General features: G+C 45.7%; 1 protein-coding gene across 1 annotated transcript in view; it reads right to left on the bottom strand.

Moving 5' to 3' along the window:
• Positions 1 to 12529, bottom strand: part of ENTPD3 (ectonucleoside triphosphate diphosphohydrolase 3) — an 88984-nt gene that overhangs the window by 16215 nt on the left and 60240 nt on the right. Inside the window, exons 4-6 of the mRNA XM_073678055.1 lie at positions 7111 to 7261; positions 6299 to 6458; positions 2459 to 2689 (exon numbers count right to left, since the gene is read on the bottom strand). Of these exons, the coding sequence (XP_073534156.1) occupies positions 2459 to 2689; positions 6299 to 6458; positions 7111 to 7261 (542 nt within the window). The remainder of the gene's footprint in view (positions 1 to 2458; positions 2690 to 6298; positions 6459 to 7110; positions 7262 to 12529) is intronic.

Genomic DNA, 12529 nt, shown 5'->3' on the forward strand with positions numbered 1-12529 from the left:
ACAGAATACAAAATTTGGGCAGCGGATTTCAACCTCCAAACTTCTTTAGAAGCTCACTTTGGCACCTCTTTAAAGAAGTTGTCCACTACTTGGACAACTCATTCTCATATCCCACGCTTGGCCCCGATAAAATAAAAAAGCCTCTACTCACCTCCTGTGCTGGCGCCGTTCCAGCAGTATCGGCACTCGCTCTCCCCGGAGCTTCCGTGCTCTTGTTGTGATACGTGACCCCGGCGCCCAATCAGTGCTGCCATCACTGTCCCCGCCTCATGTCGAATTGAACATTTAGAGGGAGTCAGAGATCAGCTGCAGCCCGGACTTCCTCTTTATGTTCAGTTCAACAGGAGGTGGGGCCAGTGACGCCAGTGCTGATTGGGCGCCGGCTTCATGTGTCACAACAACTGCATGAGAGCCCCGGGACCGCAAGTGCTAAAACCACTGGAACAGAGCCGGCACGGGAGGTGAGTATACACTTTTTTATTTTATTGAGGCCAAGCATTTACATAAGGAAGGGGTTGTCCAAGTAGTGGACAACCCCTTTAAGGACTCGGTTTTCCAATAAGTTTATATGAAACACACTCCTCCAAACTGTATTTTTACATTGTTAACAAATGAAGAAGGAATTCGACAGGAGTGAAATGCAAGTACCACACACAAACTACCGACACGCAGAAAGGCGAGCAGCAAGTCTATCTCATAGTGGAGACGACCGGCGGGCCGACAAGTGGCGAGACCTCTCAGCACGAGGATGTTTTTCTTCACTGTCGCTGAGCTCATTGCACTCTTAGGGTATGTGCACACGATGCAGAAATGAAGCAGAAAATTTCTGCATCATTTCTGCATCTCCCTGGCAGAAAAAACGCATGCAGATTGTGCATGCGTTTTTCCTGCAGAATACATGCGGATCCACATGCAGATTCACATGCGTTTCCGCATGCAGATTGACAAGCGCTTTCCAGGCGATGTTAGCATCACCTGGAAAGTGCTTGATAACTAGGTCACACTATATAAATCCATGCAAACAGCATGGATTTATACAGTGTGAACCGAGAGAGTGTATATACTTACCTCCGATGGCCCGCGCTGTCCTGCTCAATCTGTTCTCCCTCGCCGGCAACTTTGAATTGAAAGACCTGCCGACGTCAGCGTCACGTGACCCGTCACATGACTCTGACGTCACCGCAGGTCCTACAACTCACTGCAAGTGCCGGGAACCAAGCGGGAGCGCTGCGCGGGCCGACAGAAGGTAAGAATACATTTTTTATTTTATTCTTCTTTTTACAGCTTTTTTAATGGTACCTGGGTGTGGATGAGACTCTCCTCTCCTCCACACCCGGGTACCATCCGCACATTAGAACGCACCAATTACGCAAGTACAAATGCTGTCTTGCGGAATTGGCGCGTTCTAATGCAAGTCAATGGCGGCGAAATCGCCGCGTTTCCGCAAAATTAATTGACATGCTGCGGATCTTTGACCGCAGCGTTAACGCTGCGGAAAAATCCGCATCATGGGCACAGCACATGCGGATTTCCATTGGGGAACATTGCTTCCCTTCTACCATGCGTTTTTCATGCGTTTCCGCGGCGTTTACGCAACTGCAAAAACGCCGCGGAAACGCATGAAATACGCATCGTGTGAACACAGCCTTACTTCTCATGAACCAAAATATTTACAGTCCAAATTTCAGTACAGTTGACCATCTCTTTCAGAAGTTACAGCAAATTTTCCAGGTAAAGTAGTGAATGAATCACCCTGTATCTCTGGTTTTACATATTTCTTCTAATATGGACAAACAATGAGTTTAATGGAAGTTGTAAAAATTCCATCTTTTTAGTTACTTCCACTAGTGTCATAATTATCCTGCAGAAATGTTTGTACAGTTAACAAATCATACTGAGGAGAGGTATTTGCATGAAAGAAACAGAGAACCCTTATAGAATATAGTATTAATATTAGTCAATGTAAAAATGAATGCCATCAAATCCCTGGACCCACACAGATGAGAAGATAGCTATAGATGGCAGAAGAAGATAGGAGTGTTCTGTGTATGGCACTCTCCTCTATGAATTATAACTAACACTGTCTATGCTAGATATGAAAATATCAATTTCATAATTCCCATATACTAGTGGTTGTAATACAGAGTGTGATGTGCATGTTTGGCAAACTATGAGCACTTCACATGGGGCAATGCTTGTTTGGAAGGTCAAACCCCCATAGAATCAGATATTTATGCCATTATTACAGAACACATCATAAAAGAGCTTTTCGAGTGGCAATTTTAATTTTGCATTAAATATTCTAAAAACTTTTAAAACCTAATTACTGAGCTGGTGTACCACACAATAATACGACTGTGCAATAGGACTGGTATATTAGAACTGTTTGTAATATACATGGACCTGCCTAATTGTTAGCACGCACAATTACGATTTATACAAGCCATGTTTGTAATACCTTAGCTAATGATGCCAGCAGTCTTTTCTCTGATTCATCCCTTCCATAGCACTGGAAGCTGTGAGTGTACACATTGTACTTATAGCCATACAGTGTCACTTCCAGTGTGCTGTTAGGGTTTTGCTCTGACTTCTCAGGAATGAATGAGATCTGTGTAGAGGCACCACCCAAATCCAGAGCTCCGGTTGTCTCCGCTCCATCTGGACGTACCCAAGTGCTCCAAATGTTTTTCTAAGGGTAAAGAAAAAGCATATTGCATCCACATTCTACATAACAGCATTCTTAAATAATTTTACTCTAAATTATATGTGGATTTTTCAGGTACCAGTACACATTGTAGGACTAGTTTTCCCTTGCTAAGTCAGTTTAGAGACACTGTGCCGGTGGAGAATAATACATCTCCTCTGCAGGGGATTCTAGGAACCTACGCGTATGTCCCAGTGATTATACCATAGCTTTGGCAGTTGTCTTTACAATCTTTTCAGTCTTTGTTAACTGAGATTTAATAGGAGTTCACTGACAATACATTTTCTGCATTTTGTGGACATCAAGGACAAGTCCCCATGGCAAAATAGAATGATAAAGTGGGAAATATAATTTTGTAACCAATATAATCACAAAAATATCATTTACATTTCATCTATTTCATTGCCCTTACTGTAACATTAAAAGTATACATTCACTTGAACACTATTTGGCAGTTTAAATAAAAAAATTTTGGAATAAATCCTGTATTTTAGTCTAGAGCCTCACTCAAAAGAATTATAGTCCAGAGCTGTAGCACAAGTGAATATATTGGCAACTCGGAAGGGTTCAGGAGAACTTTACTTGGCTCCCTGTCCTCTATGTGTCATCTTTTTAGCAAACTAAGTTTATATTTTATATTATGCATTTTGTGGTGGGTAACTATTGTTAATCAGTGGTATTCTATCGAGGAACCAATTGGTGTTCTTTTTGTTGCTTTTGTCTTATCAAGTTCTAGTATATTTGGACCCCACACTGTATTTATGGTATGACCTAGGTTTTGGTGCTGCATTTATGTAATGCGCATGGTTTTGGTGCTGTATTTTTGTTATGGGTTGGTTCTGTGTTTATACTACAGTATGAGCTTATCTCTGATGTTCTATTTATGTTATAAGCTCGATTCTGCTGCTGGATTTGTGGTATTTGGTTCTGGTGCAGTGTTTGTATTACAGTATGAGCTTGGTACTGGTGCTGTATGTATGTTATGAGTTTGGTTCTTTTGTTGTACTTTTGTTATGAGCTTTGTTCTGGTTCTGTATTTATGTTATGAGATTGTTTATTTTACATACAATAATATTTATTAAATTCCACATTAATTTCTTGTGTATTTAGCCATGGGAGTAGGAATAATTTTCCATGGTACGATACAATGCAAGTACAGTACATTTATATCTTGGTCACTTAAGTACAGACACTGTTGTTAAAATTGTGAATAATCATGCTGTAAGCATTTACACTCAACTTGGCAGGGCATCCATGTTTAATTTAATGAGAAGAAAAGAAGGAGTCTATGTCTGACGTGACTTTTAATTCTATCTTGCCCATTAACATGTTGAAATCCAACATATACCTTTCCTCCTTCCCCTAACATGTGCTATTTATGTAGAGTTGCGGGGAGTACAAACATAAAAAATCACCCACAGATGCTCCTCTAATCGGCAGGTTCAGCCGAATTTGGTCAGCTTAAAGGGAACCTATCACCATAAAAAAATGCTATTAACCAGGGGCAGTCAGGTCCAGGGACGCGGTTACAGCCGCCACTCTGTATACTCAGAACAGTGACTGAACCAGCACCAGCGGAAAAAAAAGTTCATTTTCTCCCTGCAGCGTTCGGGTAAGAGTGGGCATCGGGCAGGTTAATAATGCTTTAACCTGCAGATTAACCCCATATCTGCAGGTTAACAGCGTTTCTTCTGGTGATAGGTTCCCTTTAATTAACAAGCAGGAAAACACAGATAATGTCTTATTCAAGTCTGCATTCTCTTGAAATAAATTGTAGCAAAGCTGACAAGAAAATCATACTAATAGGATTTGTCTTAAGCAGTGTGACTTATAGCTTCAGGAATGTTTAATGCAATTTGTGTGAATGTACAAGCCTATTACAAGAAAATGAGGTCATCATTTTAATAATCCCCCTATGCCAGCTATACGTTGCAGAAGCACACGGTAATTAGTGTCAAAATAAATCCCCTGTCACTTTTTGTAGCAACTGGAAAACAGTGGAAAAAGGGCAATGTTAATCATCTTTTTTTCTTTTGTTTTCAGCTATGGAGACTGTTTGTGGAGTATGGTAACTCTCAATAAGGCTTCCGGAGACGGTCTTTACACTAGCCACACTTTCACCCCTATACAAGGATCCGGTCTTTGCTGTCAAAACCACCATCTATTAGATGTTTGAGTGTCTTTATTTAATTTTCACAATGGGGTTAGTAATGGTGGTGTCTTATTGACGCCTCTCCATTATTAACCTGTGGGCTTGATGTCAGCGGCCTTAAAACAGCTGACATTAACCCCACAACTATTACTCCACTTGCCACCACACCAGGGCAAATGGGAAGAGCAAGGCTAAGCGCCAGAATTGGCACATCTTACGGATGCGCCATTTTTGGTGCGGCTGAGGGTTGATGTTCTTAGTCTGGGAGGGACCCAATATGCATGGCCCCTTCCTAGGCTATTAATATCAGCCCGCAGCTGTCTGCATAGCATTTGCTGGTTAGTAAATATAGGGGGGGACCCCACGTCATTTTTTTGGGGGGTCTCCCCTATAATAATCAGTAAAGCCTAAGCAAACAGCTGTGAGCTGATATTATTAGCCTGGGAACCTTAATGGCTCCTTTTCAGAATAATAACATCAGGTCCCAGCTTTCCCTCAGCAGGTTATGAAAATTACTGGGGACCACACACCATTTTTTCATTTATTTTTTTATTTATTAACAAGTACAGTAAAATACACACCCAAGGTTACCTTAGTTCACAGCCTCCAGGTGTTTCAGCAGCTGAAAACACAATTAACCTTAAAGTGTCCCTCAAAGTTTCCCATGAGGTTTCCAAGCCTCGCAGATTCTGAAAGACTCGGTAACCTTGGTTAGCAGAGTTCACAGCCACTGGGTCTCATGGTGGCTCGAGTTCTGGACTGATGAATGCCGGAGTTCCAAGTGCCAGACTCGCGGTCATTCACAAAAAGCTGTCAAGCAGTGATGTGGATGGGTTATACAGAGCTCAGCATTCAGAGAACTGGTAGATCCGCAGCAGATAAAACAGTGATTTTATCAAAACTGCAGCAAGAAGCCTAGTAAGTGATACATCGCTGGAATCGTGGTCTCTGCTCCTATATCATGCTGCTCTCAGATGAGGTAGCAAAAACCTGATGACAGATTCCCTTTAAACATGCAACCACCGTATCTTCCTTAAAGGGGTTGTCTACTTTATTTTTGTAAATGTGTTAAAGACACGATTTTGCAGCACTTGTGATATATAAGTATTAAAGGTTCTCTTCTTTTGTGAAGTGTCCCCTGCTTCACACGTGAAGGGTTTCTTAATTGGAGAACGCTGATGGACATAAGCTGGTCACATGCTCCTCCACCATTAAAGTAGACCATCCCTTGACTCATCCTCTTTGATAAGCTTTTGCCCCCCCCTATCACTACTCCCATATATCTCAAAACTCCTTGAACAACATGTCACCTTGAACTACTTTTCTGATATTGGTGACTACTTATTCATGCAGACCTTTATAAACTGGACAAATGATGAATATGAGATATATGACCTACCAGGCTTAAAGGTGGAATAGAAAGCATGCATTTTTTCACACACCTCTAAGAAATTTCCCATTAAATAGTTGACTGTAATCCATCCGTAAACCCCTTCTTCCTGACCTGTAATGATGTGAGCTCCTCTAAAATCAAATGGCTGGGTTTGGAAGTAGTTCTCAATACTGAAAAGGACTCCTTGAGAGGCACTTTCATTTTTCAACCTAAATAGTTTACAGGAAAAAAATACTGAGAACATGGAAAGTGGATCTTCAATATCAGTCTGAATACAACTGTGCGTCCTAGTATTCTCCTTTATAGTACATGCAGTGTTACAGGACATGCTCTTTAAAGGGATTTACGGTTTAGAATGTGTAAGCTTCAAATAACAGACAAGGCACAATTTCTGTATGAAGAACTATGGGCATATTCTTACATCTCTTAAAAATGGCGAACACGGGACAAACTTTCAAAAAACATCACAGAAAAAGACAAAGCCTTACCAACACCAGGTCAGACCACCAAATGCACCAGCAGGATGCAGCAGGCCTCCATGACAAAGGCGGGGGCAGCACATGTGCAAAATACAGATCCGACTGCCACTCACTAACCTACTGATGCCCCCGCCTTTGTCATGGAGGCCTGCTGCATGCTGCTGGTGCATTTGGTGGTCTGACCTGGTGTTGGTAAGGCTTTGTCTTTTTCTGTGATATTCACACATCTCATCCATGTATTGCACAAGTGGCAAGTAATCACATACAACCAACAGTAGTCCCCAAGATTCCCACTGAGGGACAGAATTTTCATGGTGCTCATTGGCATGAAACTGTCTGATGTAATTATGTAAAAACTAACATTTCCTAAAAAATCACTTACCTGAGAAGTCTCATTCCTGCTGTGGCTCCTAAATATACAGGGGTGCTGTTATGCTGATTAAATGGAATGACACTTATAACTTTCTTCATACAGTTGTCAATATTCTTAGCAGCTTTTCCAGGCTCGCTGGCATAGCTGGAAATCCCAAGCCCTTCAATAACAAATCAACATTCATGAGTTACATGGAGATTTACATTTGTAATTACATGGTCTTCTAATTTGGAAAATTAATATGAATGTGTTATCAGAAAATAAAGTTTTTAAGGCAAACATATATTTTAAGAATTTGAATGATTTTATTAAAATTTTTCATGTCATCACATCTATATTAAAAAAATAAATAAAATCCTTAAATCCTGCAGTTTTCACTATGGCTACAATGAAACACCATTCAGAATAAGTGATGGTTGCAGCTAAGCATCTCCACCTCCCTGCACAGCAGTGCCCAGACTACATGTGGCTGCTGTAGAGCTTATTGTTAGAACCCTCCTGTTTGTTTTTCTCCATCTTTTGTTTTGCGGTCACGTGACCATCTGCCTTTATATTCCAGCTCCACCCTTTTGGCTGTGCTGGACTTCAGTGTTTGACTGTTTCTCTAGCCAGGTGCTTCGGTGCCTTTCTCTGTCAGTTCGCTTGGTCCTTCTGGGACCTCTAGTACCTTTTTGTCAGTTTGTCTTTTTGTGTTCTGCAACAACTTCTCTGTTTAGGAGGTGTCCCATTTTTTGTTACATAGTTATATAGTTTATAAGGCCGAAAAAAAGACAAGCGTCCATCCAGTTCAGCCTATTTCTTGTGCACTGCAGCTATTCCGCAGCGTTGATCCAGGGGAAGGCAAAAAAAAAACATGCGGTATAGGCCAATTTACATCATTGAGGAAAAATTCACTTCCTGACACCAATCTGGATTAATTAACTATCACTAAGCATAAGATGTAATTTTATTGTTCTCAAGAAAGGCGTCCAGGCCTCTCTTGAACTCATTAAGTGAGTTGGACATCACCACTTCCTCTCCCAGAGAGTTCCAGAGTCTCACGGCTCTGACCGTAAAGAATCCCCTTCTATGCTGGTGCAGGAACCTCCTTTCCTCCAGACGCATAGTGTACCCCCTCGTCTTTGTCACCATCCTTGGTATAAACAGGTCATGGGAGAGATCTCTGTACTGCCCCCTGATGTATTTATACATGTTTATGAGGTCTCCCCTAAGCCTTCTCTTTTCCAACGTAAATAGGCCTAATTTTGACAACCTCTCTGGGTATTCTAGTCCCTCCATTCCCTTTATTACCTTAGTCGCCCTCCTTTGTACCCTCTCTAGCTCCAATATGTCTTTCCTGAGCACCGGAGCCCAGAACTGTGCACAATATTCTAAGTGCGGCCTTACCAGCGCTTTATACAGAGGAAGAAAAATGTTCTCATCATATGCCCCTATTCCTCTTCTGATGCATGCCATGACTCTATTTGCCTTCGCAGCTGCTGCCTGACACTGGGCACTCCAATTTAATTTGCTATTAACCAAGACGCCCAGGTCCTTCTCCATGTCAGATTTCCCCAACGGTTTCCCATTTAATATGTATGGGTGACTGCTGTTTTTCTTTCCCATGTGCATGACCTTACATTTATCGGCATTGAACCCCATTTGCCATTTTTTGGCCCAACTCCCCAATTTATCTAAATCCTCCTGTAGCTGTGCCCTATCCTCATCTGTATTAACTACTTTACAAAGTGTAACGGGTCTGGGAGGCGGAACCTCTGAGCTACTATACAAGGGGGCGGTCCTTGTAAGGGAGCGGGTGGCGACCAGGCAGGCAGTCACAGCAGGTGACCGGGAAAGTCTCTGGAAGAAGGGGCAGGAGGTCACGGCAAGTGACCGGGGCAGTCTCTGGATGAACGGGCAGATGGTCACGGCAAGTGACCGGGGCAGTCTCTGGATGAACGGGCAGATGGTCACGGCAAGTGACCGGGGCAGTCTCTGGATGAACGGGCAGATGGTCACGGCAAGTGACCGGGGCAGTCTCTGGATGAACGGGCAGATGGTCACGGCAAGTGACCGGGGCAGTCTCTGGGTAAAGGGTTGGTACGACCTGTGGCGGCTGATGGTAGACGTGAGCTCCCAGGTGAGCAGGCGAGAGTCTCTGGATAAACGGGTGGTCACAGCATGTGACGGCGGAGCCTCCAGGAAGACCAACAGACAGGCGGCAGATGAGCACTCCCAGGTGAGCGGGCAGAAGTCTCTGGACAGGCGGGTGGTCACAGCACGTGACGGCAGAGCCTCCAGGTAGGCTAGCGGACAGGCAGCAGATGAGCGCTCCCAGGTGAGCGGGCAGGAGACACTGGACAGGCAGGTGGTCACAGCACGTGACGGCGGAGCCTCCAGGTAGGCTAGCAGGCAGGTAGCAGATGTGCGCTCCCAGGTGAGCGGGCAAGCTGGTCCTTAGACAGACTGACAGGAGTTGTAAGGCAGACCGTCGGACCTCAGGCTAGCAGGCAGGTAGCAGAATAACAGGCAGGAATAAGACAGCGAGCTGGCAGGAATCTGGCAGGTATCTGGCAGGTAACTGGCAACGGGACCTGAGGGCTGAAGCAGAGTAGAGAACAGTGCAACAACATTGCTCGGGCACCTCCATTTTGGAGGAGGTGCCTTATATATGGTGAAGTCCTCCGGCCATTGGCCGGGGACTCCTTAGGACGGCGCGCGCGGCCCCTTTAAGAGGGAGGGAGAGCGCGCGCCCTAAGCACAGTGGCCGGGAAGGAGCGCGCGCTGCCAGCAGAGCGGGAGGAGGACGCCGGGCACGGAGCAGAGAGGTGAGGGGAACAGCGTCCCTGCCTAGCAGAGGGCAGGGACGCCGGCGCTACAGTACCCCCCCCTTTAGGCCCCCCCTTTTTTAGGCCAGACAGAAATTTAGCTAGGATAAGAGGGGCATGGATGTTCTCCCGGGGCTCCCACGTTCTCTCCTCAGGACCAAACCCCTTCCAATCTACTAGAAAAAAGGTCTTTCCTCTTACCCTTTTGGTGGCAAGAATGTTCTCTACCTCAAACTCGTCCTCAGCAGAAACCGGAGCAGGAGGCGTACCTGTAGACTTGGAAAAAGAGTTAAGTACCACAGGTTTGAGGAGAGATACATGGAAGGAATTAGGGATCCGTAAGTTGGCCGGGAGTTTCAATTTATAGGCCACCGGGTTGATCTGACTGATGACCTCCAGAGGACCGATGAACCGAGGCCCTAACTTGTAAGAAGGTATCTTGAGTCGGACATATTTAGATGAGAGCCAGACTTTATCTCCAGGATGAAATTGTGGAGGATCCAGGCGTTTTTTGTCAGCGTGTCTTTTCATCCGTTCGGACGACTGAAGGAGTGCGGATCGGGTACTCTCCCAAATGGAGGAAAATTTGCTAACGAGAGATTCCGCAGCCAGGTTGTCCACAGAGGTGGAGACAGGAAAAGGAATCCGAGGATGCTGACCGAAGACTACAAAAAACGGGGATTTGGAGGAGGATTCGCTCTCGTGATTGTTATAAGAGAATTCGGCCCATGGTAGGAGATCCACCCAGCCTGAATGATGGGCATTAACGAAGTGCCGGAGGTAACTGGTCAGGTTCTGATTGATCCGCTCCACTTGACCATTGGACTGCGGGTGGTAAGCGGAAGAGAAGTCCAGGGTGACGTCTAGCAGTTTACAAGTGGCTCTCCAGAAGCGTGAGGTGAACTGTACCCCACGATCCGACACGATGTGGAGGGGCAGGCCATGAAGACGAAAGATGTGACGAATAAAGTCTTTAGCTAGCTCGGGTGCAGACTGGAGGCCTGGCAGGGGAACGAAATGAGCCATCTTGGAGAAGCGGTCAGCGACCACCCAAATGACCGTACAACCGGCAGAGACTGGGAGGTCAGTTATAAAGTCCATTGCTATATGCTGCCAGGGGGCAGCAGGTACAGAAAGCGGAAGGAGGCGACCGGCTGGCAGATGTCTCGGAACCTTGTTGCGGGCGCAGGACACACAGGCAGAAATAAAGTCTATTACGTCCTTGTGCAGGGTAGGCCACCAGTAGTGCCGGGTAATAAGCTGGAGGGTCTTTTTCTGACCGGCGTGGCCAGCCAGTTTAGACGAGTGACCCCAGTGAAGGATCTTCTCCCGATCAGGTACTGATACGAACGTCTTTCCGGGAGGGAGACGATTTAGACTCACGGGAGCCATCTGCAGTACTCTGGCGGGATCGATGATGTGTTTCGGATCTTCCTCGAGATCAGACACCAGAAAGGATCGAGACAAGGCGTCCGCCTTGACGTTTTTGTCAGCCGGGCGAAAATGAAGAACAAAATCAAAGCGAGCAAAAAACAAGGACCACCGGGCTTGGCGCGGGTTAAGTCTCTGGGCATGCTGGAGGTAAGCCAAGTTCTTGTGGTCAGTGTAAATTATTACCGGGTGAAGAGCCCCCTCGAGCAGGTAACGCCACTCCTCCAATGCCAGTTTGATGGCCAATAACTCTCGGTCTCCTATGGAATAATTGCGCTCTGAGGAGGAGAAGAGTTTAGAGAAGAAGCCGCAAGTTACCATCCTCCCGGAAGATGATTTTTGAGTAAGTACCGCTCCGGCTCCAGAGGAGGAGGCGTCAACTTCCAGGAAGAACTGCTTGTTGCCGTCCGGGCGATGCAGCACCGGGGCGGAAGAGAAGGACTGTTTTAAGGAAAGAAAGGCCTCCTCTGCTTCGGGCGGCCACTCTTTGGGATTAGTACCCTTACGGGTGAGCGCGGATATTGGGGCAGTCCGGGAAGAGAAGTGTGGTATGAAGAGGCGGTAGTAGTTGGCGAAGCCCAGGAACCGCTGAATGGCCTTCAACCCCTCCGGTCGAGGCCATTTCTCGATGGCAGACAGTTTCTCTGGATCCATTCGTAGGCCGGTCTGAGAAATAATGTAGCCCAAAAACGGAAGCGAGGTCTGCTCAAAGAGGCACTTCTCGTATTTAGCGAAGAGGTGATTCTGCCTGAGCCTGATCAGGACCTGACGAACGTCCCTCCGGTGCGTCTGGAGATCCGGAGAGAAGACCAAGATGTCGTCCAGGTACACCACTACGCAGGAGTAGAGAAGGTCCCGGAAGATGTCATTGACCAACTCTTGAAAGACGGCAGGAGCGTTACAGAGACCAAAGGGCATTACCAGATATTCATAGTGGCCGTCCCGGGTGTTGAATGCCGTCTTCCATTCATCCTCCTGACGGATACGAACCAGGTTGTACGCCCCACGGAGGTCCAGTTTGGTGAAGATTCTAGCCCCCCTCAGACGATCAAATAACTCCGGAATGAGCGGAAGGGGGTACTTATTCTTCACCGTGATCTGGTTAAGGCCTCTATAGTCTATACAGGGACGGAGAGAGCCGTCCTTCTTTTTGACGATAAAGAAGCCTGCCCCCGCCGGGGAGGTAGATT

The sequence above is a fragment of the Phyllobates terribilis genome, unplaced genomic scaffold, assembly GCF_046119375.1.
Source record: "Phyllobates terribilis strain yellow unplaced genomic scaffold, ASM4611937v1 Scaffold_4__5_contigs__length_816908805, whole genome shotgun sequence".
Taxonomy (NCBI): Eukaryota; Metazoa; Chordata; class Amphibia; order Anura; family Dendrobatidae; genus Phyllobates; species Phyllobates terribilis.